This window comes from Pelmatolapia mariae, linkage group LG16_19, assembly GCF_036321145.2.
Source record: "Pelmatolapia mariae isolate MD_Pm_ZW linkage group LG16_19, Pm_UMD_F_2, whole genome shotgun sequence".
NCBI lineage: Eukaryota > Metazoa > Chordata > Actinopteri > Cichliformes > Cichlidae > Pelmatolapia > Pelmatolapia mariae.
Window position 1 is genome coordinate 30,002,111 of NC_086241.1, and position 21,887 is coordinate 30,023,997.

The window sequence follows — 21,887 nt, forward strand, 5'->3', positions numbered from 1 at the left end:
ATGGAAATGCAGAATGGAGCTGAGCTCTGTTTTCCACAGTTCCTTAATAGTTCCTGTAGGAAACCAACACTTCACTGGTCCAAAACGGTGATTCTGAACACTGTGCTTTCATCCATCTCTCTCATCACTGCTGCTCTCAACCTGCTGGTCATCATCTCAGTGTCCCACTTCAGGCAGAGATTAATTTTTCAATTGTATCTACCGTTTCATTCTTAGACATTTACATTATAGGAATTCGCTCTGAATGCTTGATTTGCAAAATATAAATATCCTTGGGGTAGTTCAGCTAGTGCTAAGCAATATTATGCCATAAGGTTGGCACTGAAAATTTGACAAGCTTAATGTGTAATACATTATTTTCTGTCTCCCTCCAGGCAGCTACACACACCCAGTAACATCTTCCTCCTCTCTCTGGCTGTCTCAGACTTTCTTGTGGGTCTCTTGTTGATGCCGGCAGAAATATATAGGAAATCGACCTGCTGGACACTTGGTGATTTCACGTGTTCTCTTTATACTTATTTGAACTGTAATATTGTCTCAGCTTCAATAGGGAGCATAGTTCTCATATCAGTTGACCGTTATGTGGCTATTTGTGACCCTCTGACTTACCCCGCCAGAATTACTGTGCCTAGAGTCAGACTCAGCATTTGTCTGTGTTGGTTTTTTGCTATTTTTTACAGCAGCTTCTATACCAAGGATGTACTGATTGAACCAGGCAGGTATAATTCTTGCTTCGGGGAGTGTTTGTTTATCATCAGTGATATTGCAGGCACTGCTGACCTTGTTTTATCTTTTTTTGTTCCAGTTTCTGTCATCATTGTTCTGTATATGAGAATATTTGTGGTGGCTGTGTCTCAGGCACATGCCATGCGCTCTCATGTTACAGCAATCAAACTTCAGCCTTCACAAAATCAAACAAACAAATCTGAGCTGAAAGCAGCCAGGACTCTTGGGATTCTTGTAGTTGTGTATTTGGCATGCTTCTGCCCATTTTACTGTTATTCTCTTGTTGAAGGCAATGTGGTCAATGCTTCATCTGCTTCTTTTGTAGTCCTTGTGTTTTATTTTAACTCCTGTCTTAACCCGTTGATCTACGCCCTGCTTTACCCCTGGTTTAGAAATGCTGTTAAATTCATAGTCACTTTGAAGATATTCCAGTGTGATAGCAGTGAAGTCAACATACAGTAGTAAAAGCCTCTTTGAAAATTAATAATAAATCCTACTCTACCATGATTTTAAATACGAGTAAAAACAAAACTTCAGTAGTCTGAAAATCTGAAACTGCTTTGTTATGTAAAGAGAATTGAGTGTTCTTTCATTTTTGTGTAGAGGATACAGGTCATATATGAATACAAGAATAGAACTAGTGCTTAAATTATGACACTAATTAGTAAACATACTTTACTCAAAGTATGAAGCTCTCTGTTTTAAAGAAATTATTATTTTGTCATTGACTGTAATACTGAAACATACGGCGCCCCTCTGATGACATGGTCGAAAAAATAAATAAGTTGTGGCCACATAATACTTATTTGTGACCACGAAATAGTATTTTGAGGGCACGAAATAGGTATAACGTGCACATGGAATGCTAATTTGTGGGCACGAATTGGGTATAATGTGGCAACGAATTATGCATCTGTGGCAATGAAATAGATAACGTGCGCACATCATATTGATACAATTCCTGGACAGCTGTGTAGAGACATAAGCATAAGAGTAGGCTAAACCTATACACCATGGACAGAGACAGTATGATTAAGTTTTATTTTAGGCTGGGAATGAGCTACAAATACATTTTGAAAAGCCTGGCAATGCAAGGAACCATTATTACGGAGAGACATTTAAACAGGATATTAAGATAAGATAAGATAAAATAAGATAAGATAACCTTTATTAGTCTCACACATGGGAAATTTGTTTTGTCACAGCAGGAAGTGGACAGTGCAAAAGTTATATAGCAATTATTATTACTGAGAGCCCATTTGCTTTACAGACGTAAGTACGACCTGGACGCCGGGATAGATTTTATTGTCAACCAACTGCAAGGGCCTGGGAAGGATCACGGTTATTGGTCAAGTGTTTCGTGCTCACAAATTAGCATTTCGTTGGCACGTTATACCCATTTCGTGCCCACGAAGTAGTATTTTGTGGCCACAATTTATTTATTTTTTGGACCATGTCATCAGAGGGGCTCCGTAGAAACATACTTTGGATATGCATTTAAACACTCATGTAGATCAAACTCCTTTTCAATTTAGGATTATCTCTCACCCTTTTGTGAACCTCTTTAAGGCTAGGGCTATAATTTCCACACAGTGTAAATATGGTTTATTAATTAGTCAGCAAGATTACAAAAGCAAGTAAAAAGAATTGGTTCTGGCAAAATCAGTCAAAACTGCACAGATTCCCCAAAGCAATGGTAAAACCCAGTAGCACATGCAAAAAAAAAAAAAAAAAAAAAAAAAAAAATGTTGCTGGTACTACTGTTGATGATGCAGCAGCGACAGCAGCAGTGACAGCAGCACCAAAAGCTAACATGCTGGTTAATTTGACACATTTTGCTGCAACCTTTTCTAGTTTCTTTTTCCCCCTTAGCTTTTTAGCTCCACCTTATGACTTTTGTTTGTCCATCTTTATCAACCACACTAAACTCTGTTGTACAAGGTACATGAGTGCACGGGGAAGTTATGAGAGCGGCCAGCTGTGTTAAGAGATTTGAAGAGACAATCCAGTTTCAGAAATGAAAATGAATGCATAGGCTGTTGCATGGGAAATGGCCCCTAAAGCCGACTTGTAGCATGTATAATTTTATCGACAGAAGAAAAATAAAAATTCACTGACCCATCAGCCCACAAGTGGGTCATCCACCTTGGCAAATTCCCAGTATGACAGATTATCAGCCCAGCCCTGAATACATTCTGTTACTTGTATCAACACATTTTTAATGTACATGCATAATCAAATGTTAAATATAAAATAAAATGTATTAGAACAGCAGTGTAGGAATGTAGTTGTGTAGGCTGGTAGTAGATTAATTATTATGTATATATTGCTATGATAAATAGAGAAAAACACTGTACTTTCATTTTTTTCTTTTTAACCTATTCTGTCTGATATTAAAATGAAAAATATAATAAAGACAGAGTGGATATTATGTTTGAGTGGAAAGGGGGTGAGGGAGGAGGAATAGAAAAAGAAAAAAGGGGGGAGGGGCAAAAGTCTAGGATGAAGCAATCAGACACACTGGGTCTCCAACTGCAACTATTGCATCTGTAACAAATCGGTGACCGGTGACCCCTGTTTCAATCCAGGGAATCTATGCAGACATTGTGGAGGACTATAAATACTTTGGAGTACACACTGATAATAAATTTAACTGAGTTAAAAACACTACTACACTCTACAAGACGGGCCAGAGTCGTCTCTATTTTCTGAGGCGGCTGGGGACTTTTAACATCTGCATGCTGGGGCAGCAGGTTGAGGGTCGCATATGCCAACAGAATAACACTGATCCTCAAGCGCAGTATTGTTGTGAGGATGGAGCTGGACTCCCTAAGGTGGTGTTGTCAGGTGGATATTGTCAAAGATAACGACGATGCTGGATAATACCTCCCACCCACTATATGATGTGCTGGCTAGTCACATATTTTTTTTTTTTGCCCACCGGGCAAAGGCCCGGTATGCCCAATGGCCAGTCCAGCTATGGTCGTGCCATCAGTTAACCCTTCGCGTGCCAACTGTGGCACGCGTGCCCAGGGTTGCCGACCCCTGGTATATAGTATTTTATTTTATTCTATTCTGTACAGTTGTGTACAGTATCTTGTTCCAGTGTTCTCTAATTTTTGCTATATTACTTTGCACTGTCCACTTTCTGCTGTGACAAAACCAATTTACCACCTGTGGGACTAATAAAGGTTATCTCATCTCATCTTATCTCATCAATGTATACTATGCTTGCCAGAACTTATGGAGAGATGATCAGCAATGTCTTACTCAGCAGTAAAGAGATATGGGCTCTGGCCGAGCTCCTGAGATAGAACAGACTTATTGCTTTCCTTATGAAACTATCAAAGGAGCAGGCACTGACATTTGGCAGGGCTGTGGTTTCCTGGATACTGAGTGAACACCTTTGGCTATCCCAGTTCAGGCTTCAAAGCTTGTCTGGTCAAGCTGCCTACAGTGTCATCTGTGTTTAAGTCCTTTTAGTACTGTTAAAAAGACAAGAAGGTTGTACAATAACTTGGTCATGAATCCAGATAAATGAAAGATTATTGATGGACTATGTGAGATAGTGTGTTTGAAAAAGTGAAAATCTAAAAGGTTTTCTTGAAAGAAAAAGGAGGGATAGGTATGTGTGTGTGTGGGGGGGGGGGGGGGGGGGGGATATTAAGAGCTCTGCGAGGCCAACATCTAATCACTTAGCTGCTGATGGAGATACAAAATGAAGCTCAGCTTTGCTTTCCAGAACTCCTCAACAGTTCCTGCAGGAGGACAACACTTCACTGGTCCACAGCTGTACTGCTGTACATTGTGCTGTTCTGCATTTCTCTTATCACTGCTGCTCTAAACCTTCTGGTCATCATCTCAGTCTCCCACTTCAGGCATGAATTAACCTTTCATTTAAGACTACAGCTTTAAAATCCTACATATGTGAAAATTTAGATTTAGATTAGTGGAATTAGCTAAGAAAGAAAGAAGTGCAATAGATAAATATCTCTAGCTCAGTTATGACTGAGTAGATAAAACCTAATCATGTTTTAATATTGAAATATTTTCACTAAAGATATTTTGTTATGATTTACACACGACATTATCACTGCTGCTCTCAGCTATCTTATCATCAAAGTCACCGACATCAGACATCAGATTAATTTCTTTGCTGTAATTACAGTTTAAGTTTTCGAAACTTTAAGACAATGATTCAGTGAATCTGGCACATTCTTAGGATATTTAAAGCATGACTATAATGTTTTGAATATTGGAATTTTAAATAAAACAGTTTGACATTATTAATGTGCATTATATATTTTTTGTTTCTCTGCAGGCAGCTTCACACACCCACTAACTTCCTCCTACTCTCTCTGGCTGTTTCAGACTTTCTTGTGGGTCTCCTATTGATGCCATTAGAAATTGTTAGAGGCATGACCTGCTGGGTACTTGGTGATCTTATGTGTTCTGTTTATATTTTCCTGACTGGCAATGTTACCTGTGCTTCAATAGGGAACATAGTTCTAATATCAGTTGACCGTTATGTGGCCATTTGTTCCCCTCTGCATTATCCCACCAGAATTACTGTGGCGAGAGTCAAACTAAGTGTTTGTCTGTGTTGGTTTTATGCCATTTTCTACATCAGTCTTTATGCAAAAGACTCTCTGATTGAACCAGGCAGGTATAATTCTTGCTACGGAGAGTGTGTCCTGGTTGTCAATGTTGTTGTAGGCATTGTTGACCTTGTTTTATCCTATTTTGTTCCAGTTTCTGTCATCATAGTTCTGTACATGAGAGTGTTTGTGGTGGCTGTGTCTCAGGCTCGTGCCATGCGCTCTCATGTTACAACTGTTGCACTTCAGCGTTCATTGAATCAAACTAAGAAATCTGAGTTGAAAGCAGCCAGAACTCTTGGGATTCTTGTAGTTGTGTTTCTACTGTGCTCTTGCCCATACTACTGCATCTCGTTTGCAAGGGATAACTATAGCTCAGTACCATCTATTGTGTTTGGTCTGTTTTTCTTAAACTCCTCTCTAAATCCTCTGATCTATGCAATGTTCTACCCTTGGTTTAGAAAAACTGTGACACTAATTGTCACTCTACAGATCCTGCAGACTGGTTCTTGTGAGGTCAGTATACTGTAGAACAGGGGTGTCCAACTCCAGGTCTCAAGGGCCAGTCTCCTGCAGGTTTTAGATCTCACCCTGGGTCAGCACACCTGAATAAAAAGATTAGTTCATTACCAGGCCTCTGGAGAACTTTAAGACATGGGCTGTGTCCCAATCGAGCGACCGCACACTCCGGAGTACGCGCAGTTCACGTACTAGGAAGTACGAGAAGTGCGGAAGTGAGAGGCTTGCGAAATGGGACATCGCACTGCTCAGGTTGCCTAGCAACCATGATACTAACCGCAAGAAATGTTTCATACAGCATTGTTTGACAGAAATGAAGAAGAAAAAATGTTTTTTGTTCGTTCATATTTTTATGACATCACTTTGATTAGTTGAGTGTCTGAGGCTGAGACCACGGGACTGTAAAAACATGATTGTTGGGCTTCATTTCTGTACTGAACAGTCATTTTAAGATTAGCTAGTAAATAACAATTAGCTAATGTTGTTCATGAGACTAAAGTCATCTCACTTTGGTAATGTAACTATAATATGGCCAATATTAAAGTTAGTATTATATTAATCATGATTAGTTATTACAGCAGTGAGCTTGAACTCTGTGTCAAACACTGAGCTTCAGTAAAGATTCAAGTTCCAGTTATTTATATTTCCTATCACCTTATATCTTCACTCAATGACAAGTATCTTTGACAGTGTAGATAGATGTATTATATATAAGAGACAAATATTATTTGTTTAATTTGTTGGCATTGTTACATTTGGCTAAATGCTTACATATATGTGTAAAAGGGAAATGTACGAGCTGTGATAACTGTTTCTGATAGAATGAAGAGTAGACTGATATATTAAATATTTCTTTATTGGGTGAGAAAATCATACCATGTCATAACTGTCATACAGAATAGATATCAGAGCCTTAAACAGGCTGACTTCTGCTAAATGGTCAAACTGGGCCGAAAGTATACAAACACATAACATCCTTATAGAATATGATGTAACACTATAGATCAACTTACCTCAGAGTATATAAAGCATATAAACAATTACAGCAATATGATGCAACAAACACAGCAGTGCTACTAATCCAAAATACTCAAAGCTTCATAGAACTGAAACAAACATTTATTTTTAGCTCCATTCTGCTGCTGATACATACTTTAGGTTTCTGAACATTAAACTTGTTGCTGCCTTTCATAGTGTGTAACTTGAAGGCCCTGAGTACTTTCTCCCACACTGAAAACACTGGAATGATAAAACTATTTAAACATCACCTAATAAGTCTGATTCAGGACAGACAATTAGTGATTTTAAACTTTTCTAGCAGTCCTTTACAAACAGGGAACAGTCTGTCTATTCTCTCCATCTGTCAGCTGCTGCTGGCTCTTCCTCCTCCTCTTCCTCACACACTGCTGAGTTTGTCCTGGTGGATCATCAGGGGTGCAAAGCCTCACAGATGATGTGCAGCAGTGGGTCCCTCAGTCTGTCCTCACTCTGGACACTTGCAGTTGTCACACATGGAAATCAAATGTGTGATAAGCTGCAGGATTCAAACGCAAGTGTAACTTATAAATACATGTTCATACTTTTATTCCACAATCAGAGAGAAGGAAAAAGAGAGAGAGTGCAGGACAGACAGACAGGTGACAGTCTCAGGTGTATATACTGCTACAAAACAGCACAAGAGAAGGAGGATTTAGTGTTTGTGTTATTACGAGTGCTAAACAAGAAGAGTTCCCAGATGGTACAGTGGACACATGTGTGACTCCTGTGATTAAAGCATCTTGCTTTCAGCTTAACGAGTGAACCGTCAGCTCGTTCAAAGACACGTTAAAGTGCGTTTGGCTCGACACCACCGAACAGAGGCAGTAATATAACATGACTAACATTAACAGTGCAGTGAATCCTGCTTGTGCCGTGATATTCAGGACTGCAAACCGAGCAGCATCACTGACTTTCAGCTTGTTGTGTTTGTGGATATGACTGACTTTAATTATCCATAAAAGCATCACATTCTCTGTAAGATTAAGGTCAACTACTGAACGGCGTATATTTTAAAGGCTTTAAAACCAAGCTGATGCTGAAAGTACAAACATCACTAACGTCACATAACTTTGCCGACATGTGGCCAACAGTAATGTTTTAATGTTCTTCATTATTTAACATTCGTACATAAATAAGTGACATAATATTCAGTACTTACTTTTAAAAGTTTACTCTTCGGCCGCTCCGCTTCAGTCGTCTGCCGTATTTTTTGGCAAAATTATCCACACCCACCGCCGCCCTGTGTTGTGGGATATATGGGACCACGAAGTCTACACCGGACCACACTTCAAATTTGGGGAAATCGACGGCGCATTTGGAGTACACTTCGCATTGGGACAGCCGTCGTCATGTCGCTGTGACGTAATAGGTCTCAAAATGCATAATCCGAAGCGTGCGGTTGCTGGATTGGGACACAGCCATGTTGAAGAGGTAAATAGATGTTTAAATCACCTGTGCTGGATCAAGGGTACATCTAAAACCTGCAGGACACCGGCCCTTGAGGCATGGAGTTGGACACCCCTGCTGTAGAACAATCTGTTTTAAATAGTTTTAAACTTTAAAACTGAATAAGTAAATTTGTAAGTAGATGCAATTGTCCTTTTAGGCTCTGTAAATCAAGCCGTCTGTAGCACGGGACCCAATGCTGCTTATTTTTGTTTATTTGAGGTGCAGCTATTTTCTGCGGTTTCGGCAAGCCAGGACGCAGGCACTCCTCATCCGCTGTTACCCCGTCAACCAACCTGCTCCCTCTCACTACAAAACATAAGAAACAGTTTCCCTCATTAGGACAGTTCAGTACAGCTGCTGCTTCCTGCCTCCGCGCCGCCCTGTGAGCTCACCCCTCCTCTGCGACAGGCCAGAGACCACACCTCCTCCACACCGTCCATTTTACTTCACCTCAGTTTTGCTGTAGAAAATTGTTGTTGTCTATAATCCTTCTACATGTTTTTGTTTTTTTAAATATTGACTGATTTTTAAAAATATTGTTGTTAGCACAATATTATTGAGTTAGATTTAAAAAAAAAAAGGGTTATTTTAGTCAGAAAAATACATTCACTGTGACGACATTTTGTATCACTTTTAGTTTAGTTTCTCTTAGACTTCAATGTGGATTTTAAGTGCATTGAGTTTATGGCTTAGTGTAATTAAAGAATGATTACTTGAGTGGTTTCTGTTTCTGTTGTCATTATAACTGCTATTATATTTGTTTCATAAGCACAATATTACATATGTAATGTTTACAGGCCAATATCAAAGACAAAGCAAAGACACAGAGGCCCACAGCATTAGTTCCTGCATGTGACAGCAGGGTACGCTGGTGTGGTTGTGAAACTGACCCAAAAGCAGATACTAGAGAGATGAACTAAAAGTTTTAACTAAAAGTGAACTTTTATTAGCTGAAATCTAACAAAACCCAAATCTAACCAGGTTCAGGGGGGGTAGACGGCACGACTCCATAATTATAAAGTTCTGAAGGTTGGCCACATGGGAAGCAGCGGCTTGGCATGGCACAGACACCACTGAGGCACGGGAAGTGAATGCAAAAGAGAACTCAAAACTTTATTTACAGAGAATAGAAATGTCAGGGTGAAACTTAAATAAGAGCGGCGCGAAGTGTGATTCACTTACTCGAGGTAATAACCCAAATGCAGGTATTGATGCAAGTACAGGTTATGCTTAGGCTATAACTTCAAATAATAATACTCAACTAGATCAACAGGTGGATGTACTTCCAGAAGCAAAATACAGCCATGAACTGTTAATGTCTCTTAGGCATACTATGAAAAAAAAAAAAAAAAAAAAATGTTAAACTCAGATCTGCTGGATCCTAGAAAAGTTGCATAAGCACAACACAACACTCCAGAGAAATTACATAACCGGAGCCTAAATATGAAACGCCACATGAGTTCCAAAAAACCCCAAACAAACAAAAAAAACAAAACAAAACTGAGAGAACGAGGTACACGTCAATCATTAAATCGACAGTGAGTTAGTCCATGAAGGAGCCTTGGGGCTGTCGTGGACATGGGTTAGGAACCCGACACTGGTTAATGTACAGAGTAGGAACCCTGGAAATGGGGTTGAGGGAGAGAGGGAGGTGGCATGAAACTCAAAGTCACTGAAACAAGGTGCTAGTTACAATTCCAGACGCAGCTCCCAGATATGGGTTGCATTTGCAAACAGCCTTACTTTCGACAGGCGTAGGCAAAGCATAGAGGAAGGTGATGGTCCAGGCGTAAGTAGGTTTCCATTGTACAATCTGAGAACATTAGTGCGCTGGGCAGGGAGGCAGGCAGGTGAGCATGAGCGGGGGAGCTGCGAGTAGACCAGCAACTAAACACCGAGAGGTTATGGCAGTGGTCAGCAACCTTTAAGACCCAAAGAGCCATTTGGACCTGGGTTTCCACAGAAAACACGGAGCTACAAATAATTTTTGATATCTAAAATGAAGATAACATTGCATACACTGATTTTTACCGTTATGCTTTGTATAAACAACTATAGTGTGTTGCTTATGAAATCCATGAAGTGTTACAAAGAAAATTAAATTTTATTTATGAAATGAACACATTCTGAACTCTTAAAAAAATTATAACAGAAAAGAAAAACATCCAGCTGAAGGTCTCTTTTAAATGAATTAAAAAGCTGAATTTAAATTATCCATGTAGCAAACAAAAACTGAGCCATCATCCTTATATCACCTTTGGGCTTTCGGAGCGTGTAGCGGAGCCTTGACCTGAATTTTAAAAATAATTGGAAAAAACCACTATGATCCTAAAAAATGAAAAATAAATATTCGCAAAAATATCTGCACAAGTATTTATTTTACCTGGTTAATGTTTATGGCGGGCGTGGCCCGCAGTGACGCTGCAGGAGAGGTGGTCGCACCTGAGCGTCATCTGCAATCACGCCTCGCCGCCTTAAAGTCTGTGCTCTCTCTGCTGTTGTGTTGGTATGTGTTGGGCTGTCTGCCGGAAAGCTAAAGCCAGCTGCATGCGTACAGCAACCGTGTGTGAAAAGTGGTCAATAAAGAGATGCTGAAGAGCATGTTCATGTAAACATCGTTGGGTCTGCCGTGATATGTTTACAATAGGACTTCTGGCTCCTGAACCTCTGCGCACAGCGTCTGCAAACTGGGGCTGTACGAAGTCATCTTTACGCAGGACTGTAAGCTGTCATCTATGAAGCATGAGCGGTTTTTGTTTTTATCATAGTTCATGGTGGAGAATAGCTGCTCAAATACGTATGTGGATCTGGAGAGCGACAATCCACAAATTAGGCAAACTGGTAGGCCGCTTTCTTCAGAAGTAAAGGCAAATAAATCTGCCCAGGCATCATTAAATGTTCTATTTTCTTCAGATATTTTACTTTTCTCACATTTCTCCACACGTGGCCTACCTGGGGGTGAAAGTCTCGATAAAAGCATGGCGTTTCGGCAGATATACTGGCTTCCGTGAGTGTGACTCTTATTTTGAGCGACAAAAAAATAATAAAATATCATTTTATTTTTATATTTCAAGATCACAATAATCTTCCAATTTAGAACAACAAGTTTAAAAAAAAAAAAAAAAAAAAAAACAACAACCACACACAAATAAAATACACTTCCACTAAATAGTACGCAGTCTAATTGCCGGTCTGTGGAAATGAGGGGGCTCCGCTCAGCGGTGGAGACGCAAGGAGCACAGAGGCTTCAGACTGACCCAGACCATGACAATCACATTTAATATTCTCTCTTGCATTGCGAAAAAAAATCTTCTTGCATACCATATCAAACCTTGACATTCCTCCACACCCATTTCCTGGGCAGCAGCAGTCATTACATTCAGTAAGGACATCTGCTCATAGGGATGGTGATCATAAACCTTCCACTTCCAAGCACTGAAGAGCTCCTCTATGAGATTCAAAACTGGGGATTATGACAGGAGAACTGCATCATCATATGAGGGTGTACTGCAAACCACTCGTTAATGAGGCGAGAGTGGTGAAACGCCATATTATCCCAGATGCCACAAGAGTGGCATGCCGGGCCTCAACAGCTCTCACTCCTCAGGTGGGATCAGCCTCTCATGAAGTGCATTCAAGAATGTTATGAGGCGTTCTGTGTTGTATGGGCCAATAGTGGGGATATGGCATAAGCGATGGTAGCACACATGGTTATGTTGGCACCCCTCTATCCTGGAACTGTGAAAGCAGCCCTGTACCCAATAAGGTTCCTTCCACACCTCCTCACTTTACAGAGATTGAAATCGGCTTCATCAACATAAATGAAGCCATGATGTGCCCCCTCAGCTTCAAACTCCATTATTCTCCAAGTAAAAAAAGGCACAATTACAATAAAAAGTGACTTCAGTTGACTCCAAATGCATTATATAACAAGGTATTACAGTATAGTAATGTTCTCTTTCACGCAGCCTTATGACATTGTTTGCAACAACAATGTTCAAAACGGCTGCTTCCTGCTCAGCACAAAAATGTTCCATCTAATGGCAGCCTTTGGATTCTAAAAAGAATACATGTAATGGGAATGAGGAAACAATTACATTTCCATTACAATTACATAATGTATATCATTTTTGAAGACCCAAAGACCCTTTAAGTCCTGCAGACTGATTACTAATTGAAGATTTGTGTGAAGGAGTGTCAAACAGGTGTTTCAGTGATTTCATACTGATCTAGGTACTTTCTAGTAGTTAGAAATAGGTGATTTCTGCTTGGTTACTACAGCTAAAACAGTGGAGTTTGGACTGCTTGAATGACACCTGTGTTAACTGTTTTGCAAAAGGTTGGGGGAAAATGTGTCAATCCAATGAGAAAGGCTTAACACATTTGCAAGACTTGTCTTCTGCTCTGCTGAAATAGTGATGATGAAAACTGATTGGATCAAAATTTCTTTAGGCAGGTCAAAGCAATCAAGAAAAACTGTAACTACATGCCCTGAATGCTACGTTTTAAATTATTTGACCCATCTGTCCTAAAATTTGATTGAATTAAAATGGGATCTTTTTCTTAAAATAAACATTATTAACCATACAGCCTTTGTCAAGGCTATAAGTAACAGTTTAATTAAATTCTGACTCAGCCTTTGTATATTGTAAACTACACTGAATCTCTGGTGTTTATATTTACATCAGGTTTATTTCATACAGTTAAATCCATCACTTTACAGAAAGTTAACCCGTTTACCCTGCACTAACCTGCAGAGGATTTAAGTAAGAGTCTACCTCAGTTTGATTTGAAGCATGTTTCACATTATGAAAAAAACAACAAAAAAAACAAACAAACAAACAAACAAAAAACTAAACAACAAAAGGCACACATGTACAGACCCAAAATCTTATTTAAAAACATGACTTGCATATGAGCTTTACATTTCCAGTCGATTAAACACCACTGAGCAGTCCTTACCTTTAAATCTAGCCTCTCTTCTTCCTCTCCTGTCCTGTATTATCTTTTTCCAACCCTGACTAAAGTTAGCTCTCTTTTCTCTCTTTGTAAAATACAGCAACTGGACCTTTGATGGGCAACATACTGTGTGACAAACTGCAACCAAAACGTTTGTCTGTTTGCTGATGTTGGTTGAGCTGATAGAAATACCGCATTTGAAATTACCTGCCACTTAAAATATCACTCCCTTTATGCTTGCTTATCTTCTGTAGAGCTAGCTAGATGTACCACAACCGCAACTAACGGACACCTGCTTCCCACTTTTAAATCCTGACTTTGGCACACGTCATTTCTGTTTATGTGACATCCTCTGGTGATTAATGCACAAACAGGATTGCCATTCATGTGCTTCTGTTTAGAATGTGTTAAAGCTAAAGTAAGCCTGTGAAAAATGTAAGGAGTAAAAGTAAAAAGTAGTCAGAAAAAAGGACTACTCAAGTACAGATACATGAAAACTGTACTCAAGTACAACAACAAAGTATTTGTACTTTATTACTTCCCACCTCTGCTCGTAAATATTACCAAGGTTTCAACCAAGAAATATCTCATGATGGGTAAAACCAATGAACTCTCTCAATACCTTATTGTTATAAAACATATTAATGGCATTGGTTATGGAAGAATTCCTAAACTACTTAAAGGTTCTAGTGAGAACTGTGGGGGCCATAATCCAGAAGGGGGGAAAAAGCATCATTGCACCATAAACTAACCACAGCCAGGTGCTCCCCACAATTTGTCAGACAGAAGAGTGAAAAGAACTATCAGAAAAGTTGTTCAAGAGCCAAGGACCACTTTTGGAGAGCTACAGAAAGACCTGGAATCAGCAGGTAAAATTATTTCAAAGAAAATCCACTCAACTGCCATGATCTATATGTACAATTACCAAACAAAATTCCATTGCTGAAGAAAAAGCATTTTGAAGCAAATATAAAGTTTGCTGAAGCTTGTGAAATACTGGTAGAATATAGCCTCGTCAGATGAGGTCAAAACTGAACTCTTACCAACAGTTAGGTTTGGAGGTAGGGACATCATGATGTCGGACTGCTTTTGAGCATACTGGCATGCTTCATATAATTGAAGGAAGGATGAATGCATGTACCAAGATGAAATGAGGGTGGACGTCTCAGCAAGACAATGATCCCAAACATGCAGCCTAGCTCCTCACTCTCAGCTTCTCTTCTCCTGCCACACACAACACTCCCAGCATAGTATTGTGTAAAATGGAGAGGTATAATTAGCTGATGTCTGCCAGCCGTGTCAGCCAGCCTTCCCTGTCACTGCTCCCTGAACCCACTGTCCCTCCCCTCAACCAGAAACCACACCCCACCACCACAGCTGGCATGAAAGAATAGGATTCCGTTGACAGGTGTCCATTATACACAAGTGTCTTGTTCCATTTCTTGAAATCAACAGCAGACTTTCAGAGTTTTAATTAATTAATATGTGGAAATGACTTGGCTCTGCAACATGTTTAGGGCATCATGGTAAACATGTTGTTCTAACCTTAAATGATGCAGTGAATGATGATTAAGTTAGGGTCCTTTTAGTTATCACACATAGATTTCAGGTTTACATGCAGAAACAGTTTGTTAAAAACCAAATCTAAAATCTGGATGCCACCTCAATCTCAGTTCTCAGGACCACACACAGTCCACAGCAATTTCTAACAGTTTTCCTTTATATCACAGACATATTTATTCTTTTTCAGCCTCCTCATTGTGTGTATTGCTACACACACAGGTTAGCAGGTATCCAATCACAATCCATGAACAGTGTCATCTTCCTAGAGTGAAACTAGAATACTTCCTATTTCTTGCCTACACCCTGCCTCTGTTATCTGGCTGCCAGGAAGAGCTCTATCATTTATAGGAGAAAGTATCCTGACCTTTGGATGAATTTTCAGCCCGATCTATTACCTAGCTCTGTTGTGTGTAATTAACTGGCTCAAGTATGAATTAAATGCCATTATGCTTAACATAATTTTATTGAAGATAAAAATACCATAGATCTAAATACTGATTTGTTTTTGTGATAGAAAAAAAACTAAATCAACTGTATCAACTACATTATGTATCTAGGTAAGAAAATGACGTGGAACAAATATTCTTTCTAATTTCTAGTAATTACATGTCTCTTTTTTGTACGAACTGCTGTGTTATGTAGGAACAGCAGCAACATCCAATAATCTGGAAAAGGAAAATTCCCGTCAGATCTGCAGGATGCAGTGAGGACCCAAATGTACATCACACAAGAAGACCAGAATGTGTTAAAAGAAAGTGAACCATTTGAGGCTGAACTGAATGGAACAAAAAAAGAAAATCTGGAAAATCTGGACTCTACAAGATTCCAAGACCAAAAGACTTGGTCTGTCAGACCACAGGGCAGGACTAACAGGTTGACATCTGCAGCTGAGACAAATGTACTCTTGGGGTCAGCCACTGTGATGGAGTTGACGTGACAATTCTGGTGGCTTGGCTGGGGGATAGCGACCCTTGGGTGGCTTAGCTAGATTACAGTGATGGAGACCTGTGGCTTAGGCGGAACAGGACCAGATGACGCAGAGACCCCAGGGTCAGGGGGAACAGTACCAGACGGTGCAGAGATCCTGACCTTTGGATGAATTTGACCTTTGGAGATCCAGCCTGAGACGCTGGTGAAGCAAAGACCTCCTCAGGCTCAGGTCTTTCATGTGACTTAGGGACTGCAGGAAACCCTGGAAACTTGGAAGATGCCAGCAAAGGAGCTGCAAAGGGCTCACAGCTGACTCTAATTGCTCCGGCTGGGGTAGGGCAGGGCTCATACTTAGTACTGGTTGTTTCAGCTGGAGCAGCGCAGTGTGCTCAGCTGCCTACACTGGAGACCAGAGATAGGGAGTAACGCGTTAAAAGTAAAGTGTTACTGTAATATGATTACTTTTTTCAAGTAACAAGTAAAGTGAGGAATTACTATTGCAAAAAAGTAATTCAATTACTGTTAATTTCCCATAAGCATCCTGCATTACTGCATTACTAAACCGTGATTTTGTTTGTGAGAGTCTCATGACAATGACGAGCGTGTGATATCCATGGTAGCGACAGATTTGTGTAGATTTCTTCAAGTCAAAGACTGTTGCATATAATTTAATTTTTGCTTGATTCAATGTGCATAAAGTTAAAAGATTAAAACTAATAAAACAAGTTTTAAAAAGAGACTTTTTCATTTGATTCAATTTTATATGATGCATTATGAAGAAAAAATAGAACTGAGCTGAAAGATCTATTGCTTTATTACGTATTCAGGTTGTGTATCATGTTTTCAAAAAAATAATAACAGGAACAGGAATTGGCGAAGTGATAGGCTGGACCCTAACCACCCCCAACCCTGGCAAATGTTATAGGTTCAGGGACAGGTTGGGTCTGAGCCGCCCTCACTCTGGGGACTGGGATGTTGCAGGAAAAAGATAAGCTCTACCCGCCCCCTCAAACAGGCACAGGAACAGGGACTGGCTGGGCCCTAGCCACCCTCACCCTGGGAAAAGGGATGAGTTGAAGGACAGGGGTTGACATAGAAGCAGCAGTCTTTGAAGACACAGTCTGGAGAACAAAACAGTCCATAGGAGGATAAAAAGAAGAATCTGCAGGGGCTCCAGCCTGAATAACAGTCTTTGGGAGTGAAGGCTGTGGTGCATAATCAGAATCAGAACACTTTATTAATCTTACTTTATGTGGGTTACGGTTGCTCCAGTACAGTAATATAAACAAAAACAGACTAGACTATTTAACAATACAATATGTTAAGATTTAAGGAATAGCACAATATATACAAATCACCAAATAATAGATATCAAGGATTGACAGAGGTGATTATAAATAAATAACAAGAATATTGACAGCAACATTACTGAGTAGAAAAGAGCATGTGCAAAAAGGATGTAACTATTGCAGTGTTTACAGTGTACTAGATGGAGGAGGTACAGGGAGATGGCCACTAGCAGAATAATTTCCTGTGTTGTTCAGTGGTGCTTTTTGGTAATCTCGGTCTCTCACTGAGTGTGCTCCTGTGGTTAGCCAGCATGTCACGGAGTGGGTGGGAGGTATTATCCAACATTGTCTTTATCTTGGACAACATTCGCCTCTCCAACACCACCTTAAGAGAGTCCAGCTCCATATCCACAACTTTACTGGCTTTGCGGATCAGTTTATAGAGTCTGTTAGCATCAGCAACCCTTAGTCTGCTCCCCCAGCATGCAACAGCATAGAGCACAGGTGTCGAACTCCAGGTCTCAAGGGCCGGTGTTCTGCAGGTTTTAGATGTGTCCTTGATCCAACATAGCTGATTTAAATGGCTAAATTACCTCCTCAACATATCTTGACGTTCTCCAGATGCCTGGTATGGGTTCATAAGCAAAATTAATCTCTGTGTGTGTACTTAGTGAAACATGACATATCTTGGGAAGGACCAGGTTAGTAGCACATTTAAGAGTTTCAGGACCAGCTCATTAACATACTCAGACTGAGCGGGCTTGTGGACACCATTAGTGGAGATATCATCTGAATTTCAGGAGTGGGACCACTCCTCATCCACTCCCCTTTCGGCCTGAGGCTATTATACCCCCTTCACCCATACCTGCTGTTCTCGTTTTCATGCATGAATGCATGACTGAATCCATGACATTCAGTCCCAATTTCTTTATACAGTGACACAGGAGACAGTTTTTGAGTTAGCCAGTACAGAATTACAAAATTGACCATTGCTTCCCACAGGCTCAGACAAACAAATTCAGTTCTATTAAAAAATTAAAAATCAGTATGCACTAAATCTATTTTAGCTGGTGAGGAAACACAATCACTGACGGGTTCAGAAGCACAGATCTTATTCTGTATGTTGGCTGGCTTATAAACAGAGTGTTCAGTTTGCGGGTTAATCAGCTTAGGAACATAAAATCATCTTTATTATAAGGACCTCTGAATGCAGGTTCTTTCTCCAGATACTCAGGAATGCAAATACTATTTATAACACTCAGCTCACAGATGACATAACCAGTCTCAGAAGGTGAGCTCCAACCACAGGTAACACAGTTTAATAATTATCCAGCTCAGAAACAGAGTCATTGGGTTTGTTGCTAACTGCCACAATGACCAAAAACACAGTCCTAGGATCAGACCTAACAAACTCAGGAAAAACACTTGTGGCAAAATCTGTTGTACCCACAGCAGTGATCATCATGGAGAGCCCGACATCAGCGGAACTTTGTGAAGATGAAAGGACAGTTATTTCAGATTCAAGTCTTCAGTGTGCATTCAAATATATACAGGATTTAAAAGATGATACTGTAAACTGCATGTGAGATGGTGAGTCTAAAAAAAGTGAAACTTCACCAGTCTGTGTAGAGAGAACGAGGAATGAAGGAAGAGTGGGTAGTTGGAGGTGGGGTTGAGGGTATAAATAAGGACAGCTATATAAGGGAAAGCTTTGATCAGAGAGCTGCAGCAGTTGCAGTTGTCTGATAATGGAAATACTGAAAGGGGCTGAGCTCTGTTTTCCAAAACTCCTCAACACTTCTTGCAGGAAGCCGACACTTCACTGGTCCAAAGCTGTGCTCCTCAACATTGTACTGTCATGTGTCTCTCTGATCACTGCTGCTCTAAACCTTCTGGTCATCATCTCAGTCTCCCACTTCAGGCACAGATTAAATTTTACACCGAAATTGCGATTTAACTTTTAGAAACACAGTAATTCAATGATGAGTGAAATGAAGGTAGCACATTCTTGATGTACTTTAGCAATGTATGTAATGTAATGTATGTTTTATGTGGCTAGACAGAATCATGTCTTTTAAAAGGAAATCTTTTACTAATGGAATTTTCAATAAGGATATACTGAAATGATTATTGTGTAATATATTTGTTTCTTTCTCTCTGCAGGCAGCTACACACACCTACCAACATCCTTCTCCTCTCTCTGGCTGTCTCAGACTTTCTTGTGGGTCTCTTGTTGATGCCATTTGAAATCTTTAGGAACATGGATTGCTGGGTACTTGGTGATCTCATGTGTTCTGTTTCTTGGTATCTGACTGGCAACATTGCCTATGCTTCAACAGGGAACATAGTTCTCATATCAGTTGACCGTTATGTAGCTATTTGTCACCCTCTGCATTATTCCACCAGAATTACTATGGCAAGAGTAAAACTCAGCGTTTGTCTGTGTTGGTTTTTTGCAATTTTCTACAGCAGTCTCTATATGAAGGATGTACTGATAAAACCAGGCAGGTATAATTCCTGCTACGGAGAGTGTGTGTTTGTCATTAATGATATTGCAGGGATCATTGACATTGTTTTATCTTTTTTTGTTCCTGTTACCATCATCATAGTTTTGTATATGAGAATATTTGTGGTGGCTGTGTCTCAGGCTCGTGCCATGCGCTCGCATGTTACAGCTGTCACACTTCAGCGTTCACTGAATCAAACAAGCAAATCCGAGTTGAAAGCAGCCAGGACTCTTGGGGTTCTTGTAGTTGTGTTTCTCGTATGCTACTGTCCATTCTACTGCTTTGCTTTTGGTGTAGAAGACATGGCCAATAATCCATCTACATTTTTTGTGGTCTTTATCTTATACTTTAATTCTTGTCTAAACCCTTTGATCTTTGCCCTGTTTTACCCCTGGTTTAGAAACGCTGTTAAACTTATCATCACGCTGCAGATTTTCAAACATGAAACAAGTGAAGCCAACATACTGTTATAAGACTAATTAGACAAAAATCTGCTCCAATAATATTTTAAACCTGTAACTTCATACAACTATTAGTCTAGAAATGTAAAATTGATTTCTACTGTATCGTGATGCATGCAGTTAAACTAATCTGAACATCCAGTTTATCCAAAATGTTTATCCAATTTATTGGATTAACAATAAATTCAGTGTAACCAGTGTTCACACATTTCTGTTTAATAAAATCAAACCACAGATTTACTTATTTTTGAACAAGAAAATTGTAAGTCAAATTTATTTGATTTCATTTTTCTGATTTACTGAGAAACATTACAAAGATGTTTATGTGAAAACTGTCATTTGTTACTTGTAGTTGGGTTTTAGTTCATTTTAATTAACGATTAGTTTCAGTCAGTTTAGGGACTAACGCGTTATTAAGTAACGCATTACAGTAACTACGTTATTATTGTAGTAACGAGCACGGTAACTAGTTATTATCCCAAAATCAGGAATGCGTTAATCGTTACTGGGATTTAGATAGGGTCGTTATTCGTTACTTCGTGTGGTGGCTATCGCGTAGCTTCCACAGATTCAGTTACATTAGCAAGTGGTGGAGGCCAGCAGGCGGATGAGGGAAAGGGGAGGCAAGAGGAGAGACCCGAGGCGGCCGCCGGTCCGAGTGTCAGGTGAACTGAACTTCAGGTAAGAAGTTATGACCTGCAGTCTATCTGGGTCAGATATAAACCAAGTTTAGGGGTAGTTTATTTTCGTTTTTCGTACTGCGTACTAGCTAGCAAAAAACGGAATCGTCTCGTATTCAGAGAAAATATTACGCGTTTCGTATTGAGGTGAAAAGGAACGCAGTCTGTCCCGTACTTCAGCTACAATGAAAAAGACACAAAGCTGGAGTTATTCTGTGTCTTTGCTGCACAGCTGCCTCTTCTTCTCTCATTCTCTCCCCCTCCCTCTCCTGTTTCTACTTCAATCATGAAAATGATCAATGATCAGCTGATCGGCTTTTCTGTCGCAAGTCCCATCTCTCTTGTTTGTTTATCGCCGACTTTGCGCCAGAAAGAGGAACCCAGCGGAAGTCGCGTTAAACAACAGCAGCACGTTTAAGCTTGATCAGCTGTTGTTAGAATTTATTTAATATTAATTTCTAGTATCAGCTGATGTTTGCTGGAGACACAGCTGTAAAGCTGCTGGTCATGATATCGGTTTGGATATGTGGTGAGAGGGAAACATGAAGATGAAACCAGGAGATGTCCTTATTGAATCATCAGAGCTGAACAGGTGATGGAGAAACAGGTTTACCTTTTGGGTGACATGAATGAGTTGAAGGGAAGTTATGAACGGTTTCTGAGAGACAAATAACACCAGGATCCTTTTCTAAGTAGCTGACAGCTGGTAACTGTGCAGGGGCGGGTCTAGCAAAATTTTGCCAGGGGGCAAGGTAGGGCATTAACAGGGAGAGGGGGGCACAAAGAAGTACTTTTCTTTCTTATTCTCATTTAAAATATCTAGCTTTTAAAAAATTATTATCTGAATCTTACAACAAACGATTGATAGATTGATGCATATATACCATCAAAACAGTGTAAATCACTGTCACAACAGCGTTTGTTTTCATTCAAAGGCTTTATGATTTTTCCTATAATAGTGGGCTGGTCTCTAGTCAAAATGCCCGGGCTGGTTTTTTGTCCTAGTCCAGCCCTGTATGCAGCTCATCTGCAGTCTGGTGTCACCTACGTCTTCCTATTCAGAAGGCAGAATTTCCGAGTTCTGAGTACAATTGAAAGCACCATGACTGCAGTTTTCGTGTTGGATGTAAAAAGCGCACATGACGCTGTGACGCAGGCTAGAATCATG

The 21,887-nt window shown here is 39.9% G+C and overlaps 3 protein-coding genes across 3 annotated transcripts; all 3 read left to right on the forward strand.

Moving 5' to 3' along the window:
- On the forward strand, window positions 1–1,188 carry LOC134644539 (trace amine-associated receptor 13c-like). The gene is made up of 2 exons (XM_063497627.1): window positions 1–173; window positions 375–1,188. The coding sequence occupies exons 1-2, from the start codon at window positions 1–3 to the stop codon at window positions 1,186–1,188; spliced, it is 987 nt and encodes a 328-aa protein (XP_063353697.1).
- Window positions 1,189–4,431: 3,243 nt separating this feature from the next.
- On the forward strand, window positions 4,432–5,855 carry LOC134645913 (trace amine-associated receptor 13c-like). Its single transcript, XM_063499543.1, has 2 exons — window positions 4,432–4,604; window positions 5,048–5,855. Exons 1-2 carry the CDS (start codon window positions 4,432–4,434, stop codon window positions 5,853–5,855), a joined length of 981 nt encoding a protein of 326 aa, XP_063355613.1.
- Window positions 5,856–18,819: 12,964 nt separating this feature from the next.
- On the forward strand, window positions 18,820–20,051 carry LOC134644540 (trace amine-associated receptor 13c-like). The gene is made up of 2 exons (XM_063497628.1): window positions 18,820–18,992; window positions 19,235–20,051. Exons 1-2 carry the CDS (start codon window positions 18,820–18,822, stop codon window positions 20,049–20,051), a joined length of 990 nt encoding a protein of 329 aa, XP_063353698.1.
- The last annotated feature ends 1,836 nt before the right edge of the window (window positions 20,052–21,887 follow it).

Excerpts from the sequence above, each read along its gene's own strand:
- LOC134644539 (XM_063497627.1), top strand. The coding sequence starts at position 1 with ATGGAAATGCAGAATGGAGCTGAGCTCTGTTTTCCACAGTTCCTTAAT. Across the intron at positions 174-374 it reads ATCTCAGTGTCCCACTTCAG|GCAGCTACACACACCCAGTA; the intron begins GCAGAGATTAAT and ends GTCTCCCTCCAG.
- LOC134645913 (XM_063499543.1), top strand. The coding sequence starts at position 4,432 with ATGGAGATACAAAATGAAGCTCAGCTTTGCTTTCCAGAACTCCTCAAC. Across the intron at positions 4,605-5,047 it reads ATCTCAGTCTCCCACTTCAG|GCAGCTTCACACACCCACTA; the intron begins GCATGAATTAAC and ends GTTTCTCTGCAG.
- LOC134644540 (XM_063497628.1), top strand. The coding sequence starts at position 18,820 with ATGGAAATACTGAAAGGGGCTGAGCTCTGTTTTCCAAAACTCCTCAAC. Across the intron at positions 18,993-19,234 it reads ATCTCAGTCTCCCACTTCAG|GCAGCTACACACACCTACCA; the intron begins GCACAGATTAAA and ends TTCTCTCTGCAG.